Source organism: Anser brachyrhynchus (genome assembly GCF_964034855.1).
Source record: "Anser brachyrhynchus genome assembly, chromosome: Z".
NCBI classification, from domain to species: Eukaryota; Metazoa; Chordata; class Aves; order Anseriformes; family Anatidae; genus Anser; species Anser brachyrhynchus.
Window position 1 is genome coordinate 39,561,758 of NC_137697.1, and position 22,505 is coordinate 39,584,262.

The 22,505-nt window shown below is 36.8% G+C and overlaps 1 protein-coding gene across 21 annotated transcripts in view; it reads left to right on the top strand.

Moving 5' to 3' along the window:
• Positions 1-22,505, top strand: part of AOPEP (aminopeptidase O (putative)) — a 198,495-nt gene that overhangs the window by 85,305 nt on the left and 90,685 nt on the right. For 12 of the 21 annotated variants that reach the window (XR_013943187.1, XR_013943188.1, XR_013943189.1 and 9 more), the window contains exons 8-11: positions 5,679-5,781; positions 5,901-6,008; positions 15,125-15,168; positions 21,966-22,026. Coding sequence is in view for 9 of the 21 variants with exons in the window: in XM_080573008.1 (XP_080429134.1) it covers positions 5,679-5,781; positions 5,901-6,008; positions 15,125-15,168; positions 21,966-22,026 (316 nt within the window). In the remaining 12 variants the exon portion in view is untranslated. Of the gene's footprint in view, positions 1-453; positions 1,492-5,484; positions 5,782-5,900; positions 6,009-15,124; positions 15,169-20,271; positions 20,471-21,965; positions 22,027-22,505 lie in introns of those variants that run through there. The other 9 variants (XR_013943191.1, XR_013943196.1, XR_013943197.1 and 6 more) reach the window with 5 other exon arrangements.

Genomic DNA, 22,505 nt, shown 5'->3' on the forward strand with positions numbered 1-22,505 from the left:
TCTACCATTTTCTCCCTTCAGAGGACATACATCCAAATCATCTAATTAAATTACTGCATTTCCTTATTTCCTTCTAAAGAAAAAAGAAAAGTCAACTTAAATTGACTAGGTTATTCATCTTCTATATAATGCAATTGCTTTAGTGTTTGTTATAGAAAGCTTTCCAAAAACATGGGATTTAGCCTGATATTAAATGTCTCTAAGCAGTTTACAAGAGCCTCTATTCGGGGGAGGGAAGAAGTAAAAGAGACCATTTCCTGAACAAAGTTCACTGTTTGAAGCTGTAACAGATTCATATTGTGTGGTTGAAGGCAAGCACGTACAAGAGTATAGCACCTAACTGCCAAGGTGAATGAAGATTTAAAAAACAAAGGAAAATGTATAATGAATTGTATAAATCTGCTTTCTCTTTAGAAATGACTAATACTATTTAAACAAGATTTTGGTCTTTAGGTACCAGATGCTAAGCTGAAGGCTTCTTCTCACGTTGCTGAAGATATTAAATCATAAAAGGATTCCTGCTTTGCTAATGATTTAATCATCTGGGCTGTTCTGATTGGTGTCTTGGGAGTTTGCCATAGTCTTTTATCTTGAAGTGTCTAGAGTGGCTGCCTAACACCTCCATTGATTGTCTCTTCACAGTTTTTGACCAGGAAAATCACATTTACTAATCTGAACTCAATTTAGCCATACATTGACCAAATCACAGAAGTACATCAAGAGATTATGTAGACCATTGTCCTGTCCTCAAATACAGGCAATATATACAGATAATCTCAAGCTGGTATTTTCCAACAGGTTTTTAGGGACCTCCGAATGAAAAGTTTACACAGCTAAGCTGTTTTAGTGCTAACACTAAAGAACTGTTTACTAATATTCATTTTAAATCTTGATAATTTCAAACTATGTACATTGCTTCTTTTTTCTTCACAAACTGGAATCGAAAAACAAATTGACCCCCATATTTTTATAATCATCTTCTGCATGTTTTTGGAAGACTGATGCCATTTCATTCATTTTAAGGTCTTCCCTTCTTTTTTGCTTTTCCATTCAGACCAAAAAGCCTTTTGTATTTGGGCACTGGACACTGTTCGGCAACACAGAAATTCCACTCAGTGGCCTCATGCCATCTGAAAACAAGTAACCAACTTTGCATAACTGTAGCCTTTCACTGATTTGCTTTAATTCATGTTTATTAATAAATTGTATATCATACTTGTAAGCAGAGTCAGTGAGCAATTTGATAATAGCTATAAATTCAAAAGTAAGCCTTATCACTAGCTGCCGTACAGCTGCTAGAAATGTAACTATTGACTGACAGTCTGTTTTTTATTGCTTTATTTGCTTTAAAGTAAATTATTTTTACAAACATTGGTTCTTGTGATATGACACTTATCTGGATGTATGTTTTCAATTTTCAACAGCATGGAATCACGTTTATCTTTTGTGTTAATTATGTAGTTGTTACTTTTAATAAAATGTATATGTGTTTTTAAATTTTTAAAATTGTTTTTTCTAAGGGTCAAGATATCCTTTACAGTTTGAAATTCAGGAAGTATCTATTTACCTAGGAGGTCCAGGAAGGTGATTCTTGCCCTCTACCCCACTCTCATGAGACCCCACCTGGAGCACTGCCTTCAGCTCTGGGACCCCCAGCACAAGAAGGACATGGACTTATTAGAGCAGGTCCAGGGGAGGGCCAAGAGGATGATCGGAGGGCTGGAGCACCACACCTATAAAAACAGGCCGAGAGAGTTGGAGAAGTTCAGTTTGGAGCAGCGAAGGCTCTGAGGTGACCTTATAGGAGCCTTCTACTACCCGAAAGGGGCCTGCAGGAGAGATGGGGAGGGACTCTTTGACATGGATTACAGTGATAGGACAAGGAGTAATGATTTTAAACTAAAAAATGGAAAATTTAGATTAGATGTTAGGAAGAAATTCTTTGCTATGAGGTGAGGCACTGGCACAGGTTGCCCAGAGAAGCTGTGAATGCCCCATCCTTGGAGGTGTTTAAAGCCAGGCTGGATGGGGCTTTCATGGTCTAGCGGAAGGTGTCCCTGCCCATGGCAGGGGAGCAGAACTAGATGATTGTTAAAGGTCCCTTCCAACCCAAACTATTCTATGATTGTATGATCTTGAATTTGAAACTTAAGTTTTCAATTGACTTACACAGTTAGTAGTCAAAAGTCTCTGTAATAAGCATGCTGCTTACGTTTTACATAGTGGTATTCTCAATCCTAATACAAAAGAATGACAAATCATTTCTTTTCTGAAAAACATGCCTTTACTATGCACTTTAGGAGAGGATCATATTGGCAGTTTGTGATTCTGTCAGTTCCTGACTCTGATTTCTTTAGTTTCCTGTGGTTGCATTTAAGGACTTTCCTCTGTTTTCAATTCAGATATAAATATTTTTACTGTTTTTGTAGCATGGACTTGAATATGTTTGCTCTTAACATATTTACTGTTTTGTTTTTTTTCACCTGAAAATATATATGTGCTTTCCAGTGTTGGTCTGTAAGAGAGAAAATTCAAAGTATTTGAATTTCATGGGGTTTCGAGTGTGTATAGAGGCTTGTGGTGGTTCAGGCTTGTGATTTTATAAAAGGTTATTAAAAGTAAATGATAGCTGTCCCTTCTTGCCAATTCTGTCAGGAAGACAGAAACCAGCCAGCACACTTCCTTAGCATAAGCTTATTCTTCACCTGTTTTTTGTTCCCTGCTACCTGTATGATTTTCTGTGCTTTCTCCTGACAGCAGGAAAACCTTGCTCAAAATTTGACAGTTGATCCTTTTAACTCTTGATCAAGGAAATGAATAGCTATTCACAAGAGGTGAAAGCCACTCAGCAAACTGATCATCGGCGTTACATTTCTTATTGTGAATATTTGATAATATGTTATAGTAGCATCTTGGATGCTAGCTGTTAAAAAACTGAAGCTAGGTGTGAAAGAAATATGTAAGAGTCCTTTCAGTAGGCAGCAGGTCTGAAAGGCAGCACCAGCAGATCTTAATACTGAAGAAAGAATTTATTGCATTGAAATGTAATGCTCATATCATAAAGATACAATATCAGACAAAATCCCGTGTATTTTCTCATGGAGTTTGAAGCAAGCCTGAATGATAAAAGCACCTGCAAAGTATGTCCTGGCACTCATTTCTGTGGCCAGCATCAATGGCAACACTGTCATCTTATTTGAAAACAAGAAAGACTTGAGTAGTCCATTCCATTCAGTGGCACCAAACACTTGTGTTGAGATTGTTTCTTGTCCTGGTCCTCGTGACTGAACTTCAGCTTGGGATCTTTAATGAAGACAAACCAGTGTTGACATCTAATTCTGTATTTGTCTCTGAGTTCCGCTTGAGTAAAGTCAGTGACCTTACCCGTTTTGCTCCTGAAACAGTGCTCTGTGTCTCCTCCGTAGGTGTTTTTAAGTTTTATCAATAATCTGATAGGAAATGTGCCTTTTAGACTGTTTCTCATAGTCTCTGCATACCTTTTCATGATCACATCAGACCATTTAATTACCATCCAAGTGATTTGTAATTTTACTTTGTATAATGTAGTTCTCTGCCTGGCAGGCAAAAGCAGCGTCTTTTGCTTCGTTAGAAATACTGCCAGTATCAAAAATCTGCCAGGTAGCAGATTGAATAGCTTGAATCAGCTTGTCTTAAGCATTATGCCTAGCTTAATCTACTAGGTTAGATGCCAGGTTTTGTAGGTCAGTGTAATAAACTTTGTCTCCGTACCATCAATGTGCTGTAAATATACTGTGTTGCTTTAAATTAGTGCGCTGAGGTACTGACACTACAGAACAGGGTACCTTTCTGAATATTTACACACTTCTGCAGACATCGTCTAGGGTATATATACATCCTTGGCAACAGGAATTTCCTGAGTTCCAACATCCAGAAGAGAGACAGCTTTCTAGTCACCTACTAGGATTTACACAGACACAAAGTTGGAAGAGGAAAGAAAGAATCACAGAATAGCAGAATATCCCAAGTTGGACGGTACCTACAAGGATCATGGAGTCCAGCTCCTGGCTCCATACAGGACCACCCAAAAATCAGACTTTATGTCTGACAGCATTGTCCAAATGCTTCTTGAACTCTGGCAGGCTCGGTGCTGTGACCACTGCCCTTGGAATGCTGTTGCTTAATTTAGAATAATTCTGATTATGGGAGTTACATCAGTTTAGTGTGAATCCTGTAGCCTGTGCTCAAGCTCTAGTTTTCAAAATCTATACACTGGACTATCTATTATGGGAGAAGCAAGAAGCGTTTTGGCTGTCTTTCTGTATATGCGGTGAAAAATGAAAAGTTGCATATGAAATTCCAGCAGGCCTTACATTCAGAATAGTGATCCAAATAGCAGATAGGTGCATCTCCTGTCCTCTACAGTGGGCATGCAATGGTTATATTGTCTTGAAGAACTGGAGTTACCGTGGGATAAGATGTCAGTTATTCATCTCCATCCTTCAACGTTGAAGGAAAATCTCCCTTGACAGAAAACAAAAAGTACTGCATTGTAAAGGACTGTGTTAGGAACAATGAAAAAATGAAGCTGCATTTACTTTTTTTTTTATTTCAAACAGTTAACTTTTACCTGCGACTTTAATGCGTGTAGAGAATTTGATGTGTACAGGTTCTAAACATAGCACATGAAGAGGAAAAATGGCTTAGCACTCTTTCTTATTACTGGGAAAACTGCAATAATAAACTATTACACAGACACAAAAAAGGAAGAATTTTTTTCTCAAAGCAGACGTGGCTCTGAAAGAAATTTGATCACTGGGACTGGCTCATGAGAAGTGTGTGGATGATGTGGTTTGAAGAAGCCTGAACTGCTGTGGCCTGTGTTGCCCCTATTCTGTTGAACTGCAGGAAGATATGTTTGGTTTCTGAGGTTGGCCCTTCAAAATCCACAAGAAGACTTGGAGATGTTGTTTCAGTCACGGGGTAGGCCGCTAAGACAGGCATCTATTCTCAAACCACTGTTAGCTGGCATGTTTTCTGGATGGAAGAAACAATGTATTCATAGCTTCTCTTTAATCTTAGTCTATGCTTCTAGGAGTCTATGAGCCCTCCAAACTTTACTAGTGTAAATTTCTGGCACACCAGATTCTATATTACATTTTAAAATCAGGCAGTGAAGAAGTAGGTTTGTTCTATGCTTGTTTGAAAACCCCAAATGTGTGTGTGTGTTTGTAAGGCCTCCTCTTTTAAAAATTCAAAGCTTTTCTTCCAACACCAAACAGCAAAATGAAAGCCAGAACATGGTTTCTTCTGCAGTGTATTACATGCAAATGAAAAAGCTTATTTTTGCAAGTATAGCTGTTTAAGCTGTTAAGCCAACATTCAGGAAGAAGAAGAGAATCTGTAGTTGAAAATAATTATTGCAATATCCTTCCTTCCCTTCCCTTTTGTTCAAAACATATTTTTTATTTTTCTCTTTGTTCATACTTTCCCTGTACACTGTAGGATGGCATGCAACATGATGTCATGCTGGCAGTGAAGAGAGTATACCAGCTTGGTGATGGCCTTCATTTTTACCCCAGCTGAACTTCTCACGAGTTACTATGACATTCACAGTGCTTCAGCTATAAGAACATGTGGTGTATGAGTTATTTCTTTACTTACTTATCCAAGACTTCATTAGGCTGTTACCATTTTAGGCCTAACAAGGAGAGCACAGGAGAAGTGAGTGAGTCTGGAGCATCCATTGTCAAGCATGGTCTTAAAGCAGAAAAAATCTTTATGCAGGTTCACTATTTGAAGGTGAGTGTTGTAAGCTGATTTTTATTGAAATTGCTTTACTAATATTACAAAGACTTTTTTCTTTTTAGATATCAGCAAATTCGTGTCATCCTGTTTGTTTCTGGCTTAATTTCTTGCAGGGTTACTTCCTTTTGCGGTCTCTGGCAAGGAGAATAGGAGGGGCCTCATACCTTGCATCTTTACGAAAATTTGTCTATAAGTTCCATGGACAGCTTGTCCTTTCTCAGGTACCGTGTTTAGGGTTGCTACTCACTTTTTGAAAAAAAAAAAAATGACCTAAATTTTCTGTTTGACTGTCTAAATGACTGCTTCTGGTTGTGGTGGAAAGGCAAAGGAAATTGTTGCTTAGCAATATTGATGAAATTTCTACCTACTAGGAGGCAATACCTTTTTTCAGGGTGATCCATAAATCTGATACCCTGATAGTACCAGATAATATAAGTAATTGATTTTTTTTTTTTTAAACCATCAGCTTGGTACTTGGGAAGGTCATGTTCATAGGTACTGATGTTCTCAAACACAGGACATCTACTCTCTCATAATTGTCTCCTGTACTCTTTTAGCTTCTGGACTTTGGTTGTGATCATTCAGTCTATTACCAGATAACTCTGTTTCTGACAGAGAAGAAACACAGAGTAGCACTGTAACTGAAAACCTCTATAAATAGTAACAGTGTGTGCATGTTATTTTCTGACTTTATTTCCTTCCTCTCTGCATGCAGCTTCATTCAATTCTTTTATTTTCACAGTCGTTCTTATGAGGACTGCATCCTTCCCAAAAAATCGGTGTCCCCATCACTGCATGGCATTGCAACCACTGTTATTACAGTCTTGTCACAGCATCTTTAAAGGTTTCCTCATCATGCTCCATTCTCCCACGCTTTCTAAAACAGTATTCTTTTCTTTTATTACCAAAGCATAAATCCACAAGGGATATTTAAGATGCACTGCTTCTTTCTTTCAATAGAGTTTTTCTGACAGTGACAACATGCAGTGGCAGCCTATTCTTAAGAACAATTATTCTCCTAGAATAGGATTCTCCTAGAATAGGATTTCTTCCTGGATTGGTAAAGGCACGATTTTAAAAAAATAACATCGGATTAGGAATCAGAATCTGCCCTCCCAAAGTCCAAGTGCATATATTAATCACTTGAACGACAGACTTAGCTTGTTCTCTCTCTGACATAAATGGTATATTTCATACAAAGTAGAACAGCTTCAAAAGGAGAGATTGAGCAAGACATACAACAGAAAATTGTAGCATCAGTTAGGTAGAAAACCCATCTGGGGTTATAAATAGAAATTCATCTCCCCCAGGCCTTTCTTAAAGAGTCCTGTAACCCAGGCTATAGCGTTAAAAGATGGTCTTGTCCTCCAGTGTTTTGTTTTGAGAAAGGAGAGGAGGAATAGCTTTCTGAACCCAAAGTTGTAGGAATTGTGTCATTGGTGATGAAGTCAGCACAGCAGCTTGTTGCTTCGGTAATGCTGTGAACACAACCATTCATGGAGGTGTGTGAACCAGTTCACTAAACTCGGTGCAGCTAAAAACAGGGCTGGAACAAAAGCCACAACGTGACAAATAGTTGGCGTAACTCGGAGAGCAATGTGATGGGAGAGGGGAGAAGGGAAAAGAGAAGAGGAGGTCCATGAGTGAATTTCTGAAACCAGTGAATATTATAGATAAATGTCTCCTTGCAACACAGAGTCTCTGATCTTGAGGGAATGGAGTCTAGGACATCCCTGTCTCTTCCAGGGCAGTAATTCTTTGCTCTGTGTGCCTGGTTCTCACTCTGAAGGGGCCATCCATCCCTCTGTATCTTTAAAAATAACTCACTGACCTGTGGATTCTTTCATATGTCAAGTCACACAAAATTTAGGCATAGTAGCTCTACTGCTGTATCTCTGCCCCGTGGAGGAACATTTGCGGTGCTGAGGGTGTTAATGTTTCCACTGCTGCAGCTGTTTCCTGTACCATGTTACTCAGACCCAGGCCAGTTGTGCTTGGCATAGAGTGGAAAATGCTAGTGACTCTACTAGCCTTGTCCCCATTATGGTGTCTGAAATCATAAATATGAGCTTCAACTATTACACAGTTGAAAACTTCTGGAAAAATTACAGAAATCGGGAAACTGCCAAAGGCCAGAGGCAGCCTAGTGTTTTATCCTGGTTGTATTCTCGTGCTGGGATTTTTGTGAGAAAAAGCTAGCTTGTTGCTCTTAGATCAATCTCCTGGTTGACATGAGATGAGTTGTGTCAGCAGGCTGTAAATGCTGCAAAATGTCCCAGCACAGTATGCTATTAGTTGTGGTAGCTAGATTGCATTGCAGTGGAACTAACCATCAAGTAGAGACTTCTCCTTCTGCCCAGCACTCTGCTAAGAAATGTCAATATGAACCTTATCTAAGTCTGGCCTCATAAACTGAGATACTATATGCTGCTTCCACACCCAGAAACCACTATTTGGGGCTATTGGCTAAAAACCTTTTTAGTGTTATTTTTTTTTTTAATTCAAGCAAGAGTAATGCTTTTATTTCAGGTTTCTTAGGCTACTTTTTATTTGAATGTGTGCAGTATGTGCATAGCTATGCATGTAGGTCAGAAACAGATGCTTTCCATCATTTGAAGGGATTGATTTGGTGGAGAAGTGTAACTTTTACTGTGTATGATACTATAAAAGTATACTGGTCGTATACAGTAAATATTCTTAGCAAGAGCTGTGTGCCTTGAATGTTCCTAGATGCCTGTCCATGAGAGTCAGGTATAAAGAGGTCACAAGGCCTTGGTGATGCTTTTTGTGCTTTTACCTTATTTCATAGCAGCCCAAATCCAGTCCCTGCTGAAGCTGATTGGAAGAGTCAATCCACAGTGTAGGCAAGTGTATATTAGTTAGAGCAGAGCAAGACTGAATTTTAACATCATCCTGTTTTTTGGTCACTATGTTAAAAAATGCACAGGGGATATAGCTAGATTCAACTGTAAAAGTATTTACTTTCTTGGTAAGAAATCTTAAAGATTATATTTATGTTGGTATCTGGTATAGGGAGATAAACAATCACAGCAGGAACTGAAAATGCAGAAGCAATGAAGTCAAGTTAGTACAAAGTTTATTATTCAAGTTCCTTCTTGAACAAACATGCTGTTGGGGTTTAAATGAATAAAAGATTTAAAATAAATAGAGGTGTGAGTGGCAAGTTTAAATGTCAGAGTGTCGTACCTTCACCTTGTCCAAAATAATTGTAAAGGTTCCCAGCTTTAGGAATTGTGGGGAAGAAGGAAAGTAAAAACAGTGAAAATAATTGCCCACATTCTGAATACCAGTCTTGTTTTCAGTGGTGTTTGTAGTATTTTTCCTAGATGAGAGCTGCAGGTGCAAGGAAATGACTTCAGATGTGAAACATTAATCAGTTTTCTTCTTTCCTTCATTTCGATTGCATGCTCGGTATGTTTTTAATAGTAATTTTTGTTTATTTTACTTGAGTTATCAACAGACAAGTAAAACGAGTCTGGAATCTTTGAGAAGGATTAAAAAAAAAACTTCCATTTTCCTTTCTCTGGGTGTATTCACTTAGTAGCTGCTTTGAAAGAACTTTTTAGAATAATGAATGTAGTGTTCCCTGACTATAAATAAATAGAAAGGAGGGCAAGTTGCTGATATTCTTAATGCAGTTAAAGATGTTGTTCAGTTTGATATTGAAACAAGAACACCTTGGGAACTGAATTGTTTGCAGGCTTTCATTTTCAAGTAGTTCCATCTGCTGTAACAATAACCTAAGATCTGAATTGTTCACCCAGTATGACAGAGCTACAATTTGCTCTAGTAAAATGACAGTTCAGAAGACAGTGCTGCAAAAAATCTTAATTTATGTTATACTTGAAAGTATTAAAGGCAGATGTATGGACCCAAGCTCAGTGCGTATACCTTCATCAACATGTTCCTGCACACCCATTTACACATGTAAATATCGTTATAATCCTGCTACACCAAAAATTGGTGTCTGCACACACAAATAGTCATACAACTGTCTATTTGCTTTAACTAGAACTGGGAGCCTAAACATGCAGTCTGTGTGTATTTTGGTGTTCCAACCTCTAGAATATTTTCTTTACATAATTCTTTTAGTTAAACTTTTATCTTTGCAGTTTGGCCTCAGTTGTTCCATGCTTGCTGACCTGTAAGCCTGAGTGAGCAACTGCTGACATCAGTGGGCTTGGTGTGGATTTTAAGTCTTAACAAAGACAAGGAAATAAAATCACTTTACAAGCTCAGACATTTTAACTTCAGATTGGCTGTGTTTAAATTGTTAATTTATATGGCAACTGATTAATTTGTGAATCAGTTAGTAGCACTGCACATTTTGACAACATATTTTGTTAATACATAAAATCTATTTAGCTTTAGGCTATATCTTCATTTGAGGTAGAAGTACCTTGAAAGAAGGAATCTGTGAGGTATTGCTCTTGAAGTATCAGTATGACTGGGTTAAAAAATGCTTAACATGGTGTAAGGCTTTTTTATGAGAAAACATCCTATTTTTTCTGAAATACTGTTTTCATAATTAATAAACTGTGTATTTTAAAGGATAAAGAGATCACAATGAAGTAGGGATACTGCAGCTGGAGAAGATGGCAGAGAGGAGTGAAACTAAGTTTTATAATCATGTCTAATGCGAATGAAAGATGAAAAAGTCTGCTAATGTGTCACACATTTAATGTCCAATAAAATAGATATATAAAAATCCAAGCATATTTTGGTACCTCTTGTCTCAAGCGTGAAGATCTTAAAAGGAGCAGTAAGTTTCACAAGTAGAATTGTTTTCTGTCAGGGAAAAGATCCGTATGTCTGAAAATGCCATGACCCTTTCTGATACAGTACATAAGTTTTTCCCATTGCTGCTGAACTTACTAAGTCTCAGACTTTGGTCATCTGCTGTGGAATATCTTTTTACATTTCAATTTCTGCTGTAGTAGTCTCTCACACCTCTGCTGACCTAAAGTTTTTGTATTTGCTTAGCTTCCATATAACATCCTTCAAGCTTAAAACTGCTTGATAGTTTGTTAAGCAGTATCATTTGACTGGAAAAAAAAAAAGGTAAATTCTTTAATTGTTATCACAGCAAACTGGCAAGGGAGCATTTCAAAAGCATGTGGGTTTTCTTGGTGCCTGCTGAATCACAGCTCCAGCTTTTGCTTGATTTAGGTGGATGTAATTTAGATAAACAATCAAATACATCTTACATATGATTTTCTGCTGGATAGTCTTAAACAAAAGTTGAAAGAATAATTAAGAGCTGTAGGTAGAACTCTTGATATATAACAGATTTAATTCTTCTTCTTTTTCATAGGCATATATATATGTTCTTAATGTTTATGCATGTTAAATAGAAGGAATCTATGTTTATTTCAATATTTTAGGCAATGGCATATTTGGTATTTTTAGTGGACAGTGAGAATTTTTGTAACTTCTGAAGAAATGGAAACATTTCAAATGAGTTTGAGACAGCATAGGCTCTAGAGTCAAAATGTTAGCAGAAGGCATGTACGAGTTTGGATTTCTTTACTTCCCTACCTGGGTTCTACTTTGAACTTTTGCATCAGTAAGGCAAGGAGGAATGCCAACACTTTGTTCAGTGAGTTAAGTGACAGTCAACATACTTTTTCCAATTTATCTGGTCCCCAAATGGGCTTGTGTTTGCTCTAAGGTGTTTTGACATGTCCCCTGTACTACAGGGATAGTAATGTCAATAGGAGAAATGTGTGGGAAAGGACATCAAGGGGCTGATGTCACCTTAAATATCCACAAAAAGATTTACCAGAAGATGCTTGTCACACCCTTCTCATGTGCTATGTTTTCATGTTTGCCACAATAGCCAGTCATTTTTCTTTAGAGAATTACTAGTGATCTGATTGCAGTTCATTGGCATGGGGTAAATGGGCAACAAATTTTGCTTTCGATGAGAATCAGTTGAAGATCCACAGCCTGGGGCTTAAACTGTTAAGCTGTCTGGCTAATGGTTGCTGCCTGGTAATAGAGCATAAAGTTGGGGAGTTTGAGAATGCTTCCTATTGATGGGAAGTTGTAATCGTTGTAGAGGCATCCTGGAGAGTGAATTCAAAATAAACAAAATCCTAGGAAGGGTGCTCGTTATTTATTTTTCCCCAAAAAAGGGACAAAGTAATGTTAGCCATTTAGTTAAGTTATTTACAAGTTGTATAATTGATGAGGACAGTTTGAGTTGGTAGCTTCCATAAGGAATTGGATGTAAATGCATTTGGAGTTTATTTATTGCCAGCTGAATGTCCTTTCAGATGTATCACCTCAAGTCACAAAATCTCCATTGCTTTTATACACCCCCATTTGCATTTTAGTTAGAGAGATGAACTAAAATTATTGTTGGTCATAGAGCACTAGAAATAGAGTACTAGAAATATCTAGGTTTGCGCTTTTGGTTAAGAGGATTATTTGCTTCAATATTCAGTGTTCTGTATATAATATCAACATGTGTGATCAGAGATGGGTAGTTGTGTGGTACCTCAAAACAGTTCATGGTGAAAACATGCTGGTTAATTGCTCAGTACGAGAACTGGATTAATCATATAGCTCTTTAGTTATGGAATTAAAGGTCTTCTAAACTTGTATCTGCCTAGTAACTGCTTCAAGTAGCCTTCATGCCCAGTGTTCTCAAAGTCATATCCCTCAACCTTCCTCTTAGTCATTGGGTCCCCACTCTTCTTTGCCTTTGACCCAGATGTGCTACATGCATTAATGGTGCAAGAAAACCTCCTTGATCGCAATGCACAGTGTGTATCCAGATTTGATCTGGTCAGCAGCAGTCCAGAGTTACAGTTGTGAGCAAAATTGTTGGCTTCAGTCTGGAATATGGGAATACAATATGGTCTTTAGGGAATTAGCAAATCCTTTGTGAACATGTGTGAACTCATTTTTCAAAGTCTTTTTCAGTTTAGCCAAAAAAAATTTCACAAACTTCAGAATAACAGTTTCTGTATACAGGGAAAAGTTGTTTTCTAGCCTCTGGGTTTCCAGCCAGGGAAGAACAACAGAAGTAGCTAGGGAACTGAAATTATTTAATAATAATAGGCTATTATTAAATATTATAAAATAATTAAATAATATGTATGTAAGCCAGTTTGTTAATAATGCAGCACTGCAGCAATGTGATTGCTAACTCCTATTTTCTTTCTGACTTCATTGAATTACTTGTCACAAAGACAAAATGGAAACTATATTTTATTTTATGATTGCAACTACCCTGGCTACCCATCCACAGGTTTTTGCTTCAAAGTGTAAGGTCACTAGAACCTCTTAAAGAAATGACATCAAAGCTTAAAAAGAGTACATCCTCTAAATTTACTATTGAACCCTTCTGAACTGTTTTATCTGGAGAGGAAGACAAAAATAGCCTGAGGATGAAATTTCACTCCAGATGGTTAAAGTTTGACAAAATTATAAGCAACTGAAACTTCAGACATATAAAGGGATGTGTCAGGCAGACTTGATAATAGGCAAGCATTAAAAGACATGTAAATATGAGGTAAGTGGTAATTCGTTTTCCTATTCTGTTTGGGAGCATTGAAATAGAAGCAGTTAAAATAAAACAGAAGAGATTAATCCTTGTTTTAAAAATGTGTATAATGATTTCTATTCTTAACAGGTATTTGGTGAGGTGAAGACAGCTTTAATCACAAAGGATATGTTTAATATCACAGTAAAATACACAGAATATAAAACCACCATTAATACCAAAGTTATCTTCAAGTATACCATTGGACTGATTATAAAAAAATGATGCAGTCTAATCATTGAATCTGGCTGCATTAATGTATACCCAGTCTGTGCACAGTGGCAAGGCTGACCACTTCGGTATTACTTTTCAGACGCTTAAGTCTTTGAAACATTTCTAATGGTGATCTTTTCTCCTTTTTTTATGTTCTTTATTTACATGTATAAGCTTACTCTGTACCTCCAGGAAAGCTTCCACAAGTTGAAGGAGACAGAAATTCTCTATTGATATACAGAACAGTGGTACAGAACTACAAGTAGTAGTAGGAAGTCACAGAATTTCATGCCTTATCATCAAGTCAGCTATGCACTGTAGTTGGACAGAACCAATGCTAGGGCAGTTAGTTATGGCATTCTTGCCACGGTGAGCCTCAGCACTCTGTAATTCAACTTTATTCATAAGCAGACTGTGCAGCCACTGCAATATAGTCTGGATCTTGATTATAATGTAAAGGAAGAAGACGTAACAGTGTTGCTCAGTTGTTTCAGTTGTGCAATCATTCTTTCGTTGGTTCTGTAACAATGCCAGAGACACACAGAAGAACAGCATCTTTTGTTGAATGCTGTAGCAGTCCGTAAATTAAAGTTTTCCATGTTTCAGAAAATGTTCTTCAAGACCTTAGAAAGCAAGTACTCACAATTAGAAATCAGCCTCTACTCATATATTGCAGTGAGGAACATCATTACGCTATGAAATTTGTCTCCACAGAAATCAGTATTAATAAAGTGGATTACTTTATGAAATAGCATATAAACAAATAATTCATATTAATAAATCATCTTCTTATGAGGTTATTCACAGGAGTGCATTGTGTCAAAGTGAGTGCCATTAAAACTAGGGTGAATGTCTTGTATAGCATGGGGTGCTGGAGAACCTTTGAGTGATGTCCTGTGTAGCTTCTGTAAAGAGGGCTGTTTTTTGTGAGGATGATAGTAATATTTTACACTGGCACAGCACTTTCCTTCTAAATTCATGAAATTCTATCTACCTTCTCTTTGAAGAGTTTGCTCTGTAGTTGGTGTTAGTTCACAGTGCCATGAATTTTGTCAGGGAATGAGAAGTAGGTGTTATCTTCTGTTCAGGAATGTGCATAAAAGAAAAGAAAACAAAGCATGGTCATATAATTAAAGACAATGTGATAACAAGCACAGTGAAGAGAATGGAAGTGACGCTTTTAACTCTGGTGTTTCTTAGCCTTTGAGTATGCGTAAAAGTATAACTTTTAACAGCTTTAAATATAGTTTGTATGTGTATTATAGATTAAATAAAAAAGGGAACGTAGGATTGTGTTAAAATAGTCAGCAGGCTTTTCAAGCCCATTTTCTATCAATATTGACACTTTTTCCCTGAGTGGGTTGGAAAACTGACAAACATAATGTGTGTTGTATAAATAATTGAGCAGTATAACACCAGAGCAGATACATAAACTTTGTTCTTATCGTTCCTCTGTCTTCAGTCTTTAAAAATCTATCTCTCACTAGCAATGTAGATGTGCAGTTATCTCTTCATAAATATACTAACTGTGGTGCTTTGTTCATTTTCCAGGATTTTCTTTCCATGCTGTTGGAAGACGTACCTGAACAAAGAGAGTAAGTGAGAACCAGGCTAGGAAGGTCAAAGGAAAAAGTAGAAATTAGATCTAAATTTAAACAGTGCTAGCCGTAAATATTAGAATTTCATTCAGTAATATTCTGAATGTTTCTTCCAAGCATATGTGTGTCTCTTTCTCTGTAAATTCTCGTTTATATGTACACACAAAAATACAAGACTTGTGATGTTGCTATCCTGTGTTTTCCCCAATCATTTAACTCTCTGCCTTTAGCTCTTATGTTAGGGCAGCACTGAGGTCTTGCGTTCACTACGTGATCTGAAGAGCCAGGCACAGCTGCCCAACTTAATTTTTGATCCTCCTGCCAGCTGCTATTGGCACATGGTGCCTTAGAGTGAGGCAGCCACAGCTTTGCCCTGGATCTGGGAGAGCAGAGAACATGGTTGTTTTTTTTTCCACAAGCAGTAGTCTGGAACCATCCCCTCCCTGTCACACTGTGTGCAAATGGGGAAAAGATGGAAAATACTGATGGAAAGCACTAATTGAAACCCAGTGCCACACAAGTCCTTCAAAATCCTCTTGTGTGTGACTGGCTGAAGATGATACAGCCAGTCTTTAGCTGAACTTTGAATCCATCACTGCTTATTTGTTGTTTTGTTCTGTGCTACCTCAAATATGTGCACATGTGCTGCATATGCACATTCCTTAAAACTAAACATTGCTTACTTGAAAAACACCAAGCACTCTAATATTGCAATGGAGGCTGGACTTAAAAAAAATAAATAAATAAAAAGTTAGTAGTATGGAATCAAGCCAAGCTTATCCTCAGCTGTGCCAACAGAGGCAAACTAGTGTATCTAAGAGTAGAATTTGGCTTGTGGGAGACTTTTGTAATGAGAACAGCGTTAGAACTGGCAGAAAGCAACCATACAACAGTGGAAATTTTCTGTAATTATTGCCTTTGAGTAGTGCTACATTATTTTCTGCTTTTTGATACAGCAGACTATATCTAAAAGATTCTCTCTCTTCCAGTATGTAAGTCCTTTCATTTTTAGTTACAGGAGTTTTTTTCAGTACATTCCCAATAACGAACAGTTCCAAAATACAGACACAACTTCTTAAGTAGCAGTCACTGATTTTTGCTGCCTTCTGTACTCAGAGGAGGAGACCTACATGCCTACAGGGCTACTTCACTGCCTGCTCTGACTCAATTTTCCTAGCTATAGGAATCCACTCTCCAAGACAGGATCCTTCTATTTCTGTACTGTGGCTGACCATTGACATCAGACAGGCCTAGCATTACCTTTTTGTCCTTTAGAATCTTCTGTCTTGCCTTGAAGATACATTTTTTCCAATTAAGGGGCTAATGGCAAGAAGAACAAACAAATACCTATGTTATCCTTATCCGTTTTCAAATTATTTTAAAGTGTAATATGCAGTGGCCATAGCCCTATATTAACTTGGCCTTTCTGTAACAAATCTACCATGTTACTCACTTGTAATGGAGGCATCTCTTTTGCTCATATATATTTTGAAACTTCACTGCAGTTACTTAAAAAAAAAAAAATAACCAACCAACAAGAAAACCCCTCTTATGTGTCTGTGTAGCATGGTGCACTAAATTTGATTAAAACTCCCAGTGGTTCCGTTTTCCCCAAGGCTTACAGCTGTATTCCTTGCTGTAAATTGATCCTTTCCACATCTGCCTAACATGTGAGCCATGCAAAAACTCAGTGTTTTTAAGGCCCTGTAGCACAGGGTGAGTTTCACCAGCCTCAGATAAATCAGAGTTGCAGCTGCTTGTGCTCTTTGAGTGCACAAGCACTTTTTGAGTAGGTCAGTTCTGTTCTTTGGGGTTTCCTGGTGGTATTTTTTGTTCAATTTTGTTCAATAACATAAACAAGAGGACTAATAAAGTTATTGTTCTAATGATACATAGTAGACAAAGGAAGGCTTGTGTTACATCTCTGCTATTTGTACTGTTAATAACTCAGTCTTACTAACCACATTCCTTGAATGTCTTTATAAATTGTCAGTTAAGTACCAAATCAACGTTAAAATAATGCTGTGATTTCAAAGCACTGTTCTACATAGGTATACATCTCTTTCTTTCACACTTGCTCTCTTGGATACTAACATTAAAGGCTACTTGCCATGAAAGTGTTGATTTTGATGGAGACAAATAGCTGGTAGGCACCCAACACCCAAAGCAAATCACTGGGAAAGGTTTTTGGTTTTATTTGGTTTGGTTTTGTGTTTGTTTGCTTTTTTTTCGTTGTTTTTGATTCCTCCATTTTTTTTTTTAAAGCCAGAATGTATATATTTTTGGGTGGTCCTGTGTGGAGACAGGAGTTGGACTTGATGATCCTGGTGGGTCCCTTTCAACTCAGGATATTCTATGATTCTATGATATATATGCTGGACACAAAACAAACAAACACACAGAACAAACAAACAAAAACATGTCTGGAAGGTATGGGTACTTGACAGTCACTGGTCTGTCACTACTCTTTGATTTGCCCTAACTATGCCTCCATATAGCTGGAATAGACCGCTTTGAAAACAATCGATGTAAATGAATGTATATATACAGATGAAGCAAATCAGCAGATCTGCTCATTGAAGTATTTTTAGCTGGATATGTTTACTTCTTGTCTTCCTTTAACACCCCACCCCCACCCCACTCCACCCAAAAAAGCTATGCGCTTTCATGAGCTCCGTTTATTTGCTGCAAAATTTTATTCTGAAGGGATAAAATTCAGTCTCTTCCTTGACTTGCTATGTAGACATCTTTTATAATGCTAATTTTGAAATCATCATCAGTATTTTACAAAGCTTTTTCTGAAGCATTGCATCTGGCCTGTACTGTATGGATGGATGTTGGGAGGTCATTACTCGTCTGATCAGATTATAGTCTAAACAAATTGATAAGGGATGATGACTTAATGGATGCACTAGAATTCTTACTTTACAGCAAGGAACTGTGGTACAAAGCAATTAAAGAAACTGTGCGGTCTTGACAGAACTCTGCTGTAGTGCAAATCAATTAAACCCAGATTCCCATAGCCCAGTGCAGTACCTTGACCAGAAGGCCATTCAGGAAATCAGTAACACACCAGATTTAAGTCCATACAGATGCTTAAATGCAATATAAGCAGGTTGTAAGTGCCCTTGGTTGATGGAAGTTGGTGGCAACCTTTCCAAGGATTTCTCAGTTAAGAACTGACCCTCGGTACATTCATAGTAGGTCTTTGCTATAGTCTACATCTTACTAATATATTTGAAAAAAAAAAAAGTTATATGTTAACTTTTAAAGTTATATATATATATATATATTTTTATGAGTGCTAACAAAAATGTCCTAAATTGTGGACAAAAAAGCAAACAAACAAACTGCATATGGGAATATGAGAGGATTTTTAGCTGAAGGCTGAAGGTGGGGGTGCTGTAGGCAGAGTAATGGCAGTGTTGTAGTTTTTGCCCTTGAGAAATATGTCAAAGTTTCAGGAGAGACTAAACAACTTACAAGTGGTGTTTCAGCCTGGATTAGTGTGTTGTCAGGACAGTGCTATTCCTTTCAGTTTCATTAGCTTATTTCAAAGCCAGTGTTTTGAAATGAGCCATTGTTGGCTTAAAAAAATAAAGGGGGGGGGCAGTATATAATAAGTAAAGGATAAAGGTACTACATAGCAAAAGCAGTGTTATAATTTCACATAGATTTATTTATTTTTTCTTGAGAAAATCTTGACTTTTTCTTTAGGTTCTGAAAAAGAAATGGAGAAACTGGCAATGTAAAGCTGTGTTTCTTATCCCTAGGTAAAACAATTAAATGCACAAGTTTTTTTTTTTGTTTTGTTTTGTTTTTTTGTTTGTTTGTTTTGTTTTTTTTTTTAGCTGCTAGCTCTGGTTCTGCATTGGAACATAAAGCTGTGTTGGTTTTGATTCATGCAATAATAAATAAAAAATTGTTATTCTGATTATGCTACTTGAGACAAAGTAAGTGGTGTGATCCACCTGATCTACCTTTGATATAAAAATATAAAATTTGTGTGTCCAGTTTTAAGCTAGTCCTGTAAGTGCTTTCTGCACTAACCAAACAGGAAGAAGCACTAAAGAAAAAAATGTCGTCTTATCCCAAATAAAGTGAATTGACTGGCTGTTTGGAGATACTTTGCTTTCTCTCCATTCCCTCTGAAAAGGACTCAGCTAACTAACTTATATTAGACACCAATTTTTATAACATTGCATGGAGGATCTGGCATCCAAATGCTCTAAATTTCCACAAATAGCAAGGTACTATTAAAAGCTGACCAAATCTAGACATAAGTAATTCACTTGAATGTAGAACACCACCCCATTACAAGCATGGTGTCTATGCTCAGTTACCTGTGTAAAATCAATTTCCATAGTGATCAGAGATGCAGAATGGCAATTTCCTGAAAATTCAGAATCCTGGCCATGTAAAAATGCTTCTGCTTGAATGCTGAGATTATTTGAATCATGTGATATGAGGGATTTATTTATTTATTTATTGGTCTGCGGCACTGTAACATCTCCTAATGTTTACAAGATGTATTTTGTCGATTTCCTTTTCTCTTTGAAAATCATTCTTCTCGTAGGACTTTTTAGGTCATCTCAGCCAGGCTAATAATGTCATCCCTTACTTGTAAAGACACTGGAAGAAAGGCTGGGACCTAAACTGCATGAACTGTCAAAACATACTACTAGCAGTGAATAGGCTAGTTGTGTTTCCACATTAAACCTTCTTGGTCTGCACCAAAATATACAACTGCTCAAAAACTGAAAAAAACTATTAAAAGAATAGATACTGAAAGCATTAGATGGCATTATTGTTGTTGTGACAGAAATGTTCTTTTTCTTTAATCTGCATCTTCTTACAATTTTGACTAGGATGCTATATCTTGTGTATACAAGCATATGCTGGTAGCTGAAAGACATAGGGCAGCATTTGTTAGTACAGGCTTCTTTATGTTTAAGGCCCTTGGTGATTGCTTTTTGCCTTTGTTACAAAATTCCTGTGTAAAATTCCTTTTGGAGAAGTTTATTAGGACCAGATTGCATATTTTCTGTGGTTCCGTTGAACGACTCAATGCATAGTCAGCTGACTCTCTATTTTCATCAGGTACTCCCAGCATTTATTCACATTAGCAGAATTTTATTCTGTCAAGTGGATCTGCTCATTTTAATGAGGCTTCCTTCAGAAATCTGCTAAGTGAGAGTAGGGATGGAAGATCTAACAGCATGAAGGTGTGGAATGGAGGACGTAACTGTTAATTCTACCTCAGAGGAATACAACGCATAGCACTGCTGAGAGATGGAGGGTAAATTTCTCATCTTGGATTCATCAAAGAATATCTAAGTCAGGCTATAATCCATGTCTGGATAAGTGCTGCTGCTACACATGTTAATATCAATAATTTAAATCTTTGGTCACTCCAAAAGAAACTAGCCAATTTAAAAAAAAAAAAAAGAAAAAGTAATTACTATGATCAGTAAACACATGGAAATTTTTACTCTATAACTGTGTTGACTGTGTCAACTGTGTCATCCAATAGCATATTGCTTAACTGCTTTTTGAGACTCCATAAGCTCTCTAAGCATTAGTTTTCCCATTTGCATGTCAGGCATAACAGTGATTGATCCGTCTCCCACTGGCATAGTGAAAGTTAATCTTTTAAGGTGTTTTAAAATCATTCAGTAAAAATGACTGATGGATTCATTACAAATCCTTCGTAGTCACTGATACAGTACATAAATAAGCCTCCTTTATGATCAGAATTATGAGCAGAGTTTTGTCAGGGTATGTGAAAAAAAAAAAAAGCAAACAGGCTTCTTTGTCATGTAACTCTATTAAAAACTGCCTTGAGATGCTTGTCTTCCCACTTCAGACCTCAAACGGGTGTTCTTTTCATGGGTGCTTTGTTGGTTATGAGTCTACATTATACACGTGAAAGTAGATGCAAGTACTACAATGAATCTTGCCAAGGCATTACTATGCACAGGACTGTGCACATCAATTTTGCTTCTCAGAATATTTACATTCATAGAGAGCTTACTCAAGTGTTGAGTATTTTCAGTATTGGAATGCAGCATGAACACTAATTTACTTTTTTTTAAATTGACTTCTCTGTAATTTGGGAAGCTTTTAACCTGGGTTTAAGTAAATTCAACAAAAGTTTCTTACAAAAACAAAAGGGGAAGTAAAATTAATGAATGCACACATAATTAGCATGTGTTTATTTTAGTCCATACAGCTTGATCATGACAAACTACTTATAGTTCATCGTAGCTGAGTCTCCAGACTATACTGTGACTTCCCTGTGAATGTTATCAGGGCATAATCAGGGAAAGTGCAGAAAAGATGAAAGTAAAACTGAAATATATTAGATACTCAGTAATTCTGAGGATTAAAATCCATCAGTGCCTTTTAAAATCCTTAAGTTTAAAGAAACTTTGTTTCATTTCATCTTCGTGTATTTACATTTAGGCTGCTTCTATAATAACACTCTACTCAAAACGTCAAACACCTGTTCATAATTTGTTTCATGACTGTATTTTACCATCTTACACTTTCTCTGTCAATATTCATACGTTCTGAATTTATCCTTTTTTTAAACACACAAAAAAATGGATCTGTCTTTAACTTGCTCATATCACCTCTGATGGTATTATCCATTAAAAAATACAGAATTTATTACTGCATTACAGCTAGTACTTGGAATTCAAGATTTTGCTCAGCTTCTATGTGGTTAATTGTCACATGAAAAATTGTTGGTTTTGTGTGTGTCTTCTAACTTTTTTGTTTATTTATTCAAGGTCTGGGTTAACTGTTGAAAGTATCTTCACAGACTGGCTTGACACTTCTGGAATACCAAAGGTAAATACAAAATATCTGTTCTCAGTTCTTTGTGGAGACCTGCACATTATATCATACTTACTTGCACATTATATCATACTTTATTTTAAAATAAACAGTTTTGCTGATTACTGATTTCCAAATCTTTAAACACCATTCATAGACTGTTAGCATTTAGTGGTCACAGGTTTTTGCTTCATCTCAATGAACCTGCGAAAAGACAAATCTTACAAAATATATCTTACTGCTTAATATTGTAGTCACTTGGAAGTATGCTTTACAGTATAATTCTGGATTCTACTAAATGTTAGGAGCATTGCTCATAGTTGTCATTATATAAATTACTGACAGTCATATGAACAGCAATGACTTCACTAAATATTAAATATAATTATTTGTACTTGATACTTTGTGAATAGTGTGAGTTGCTTGTGAATCTGCTGCACAGATAACTTTTATTTGGGGTTCCAACTCTGTTGCAGTTGCAATCGAGCATTACT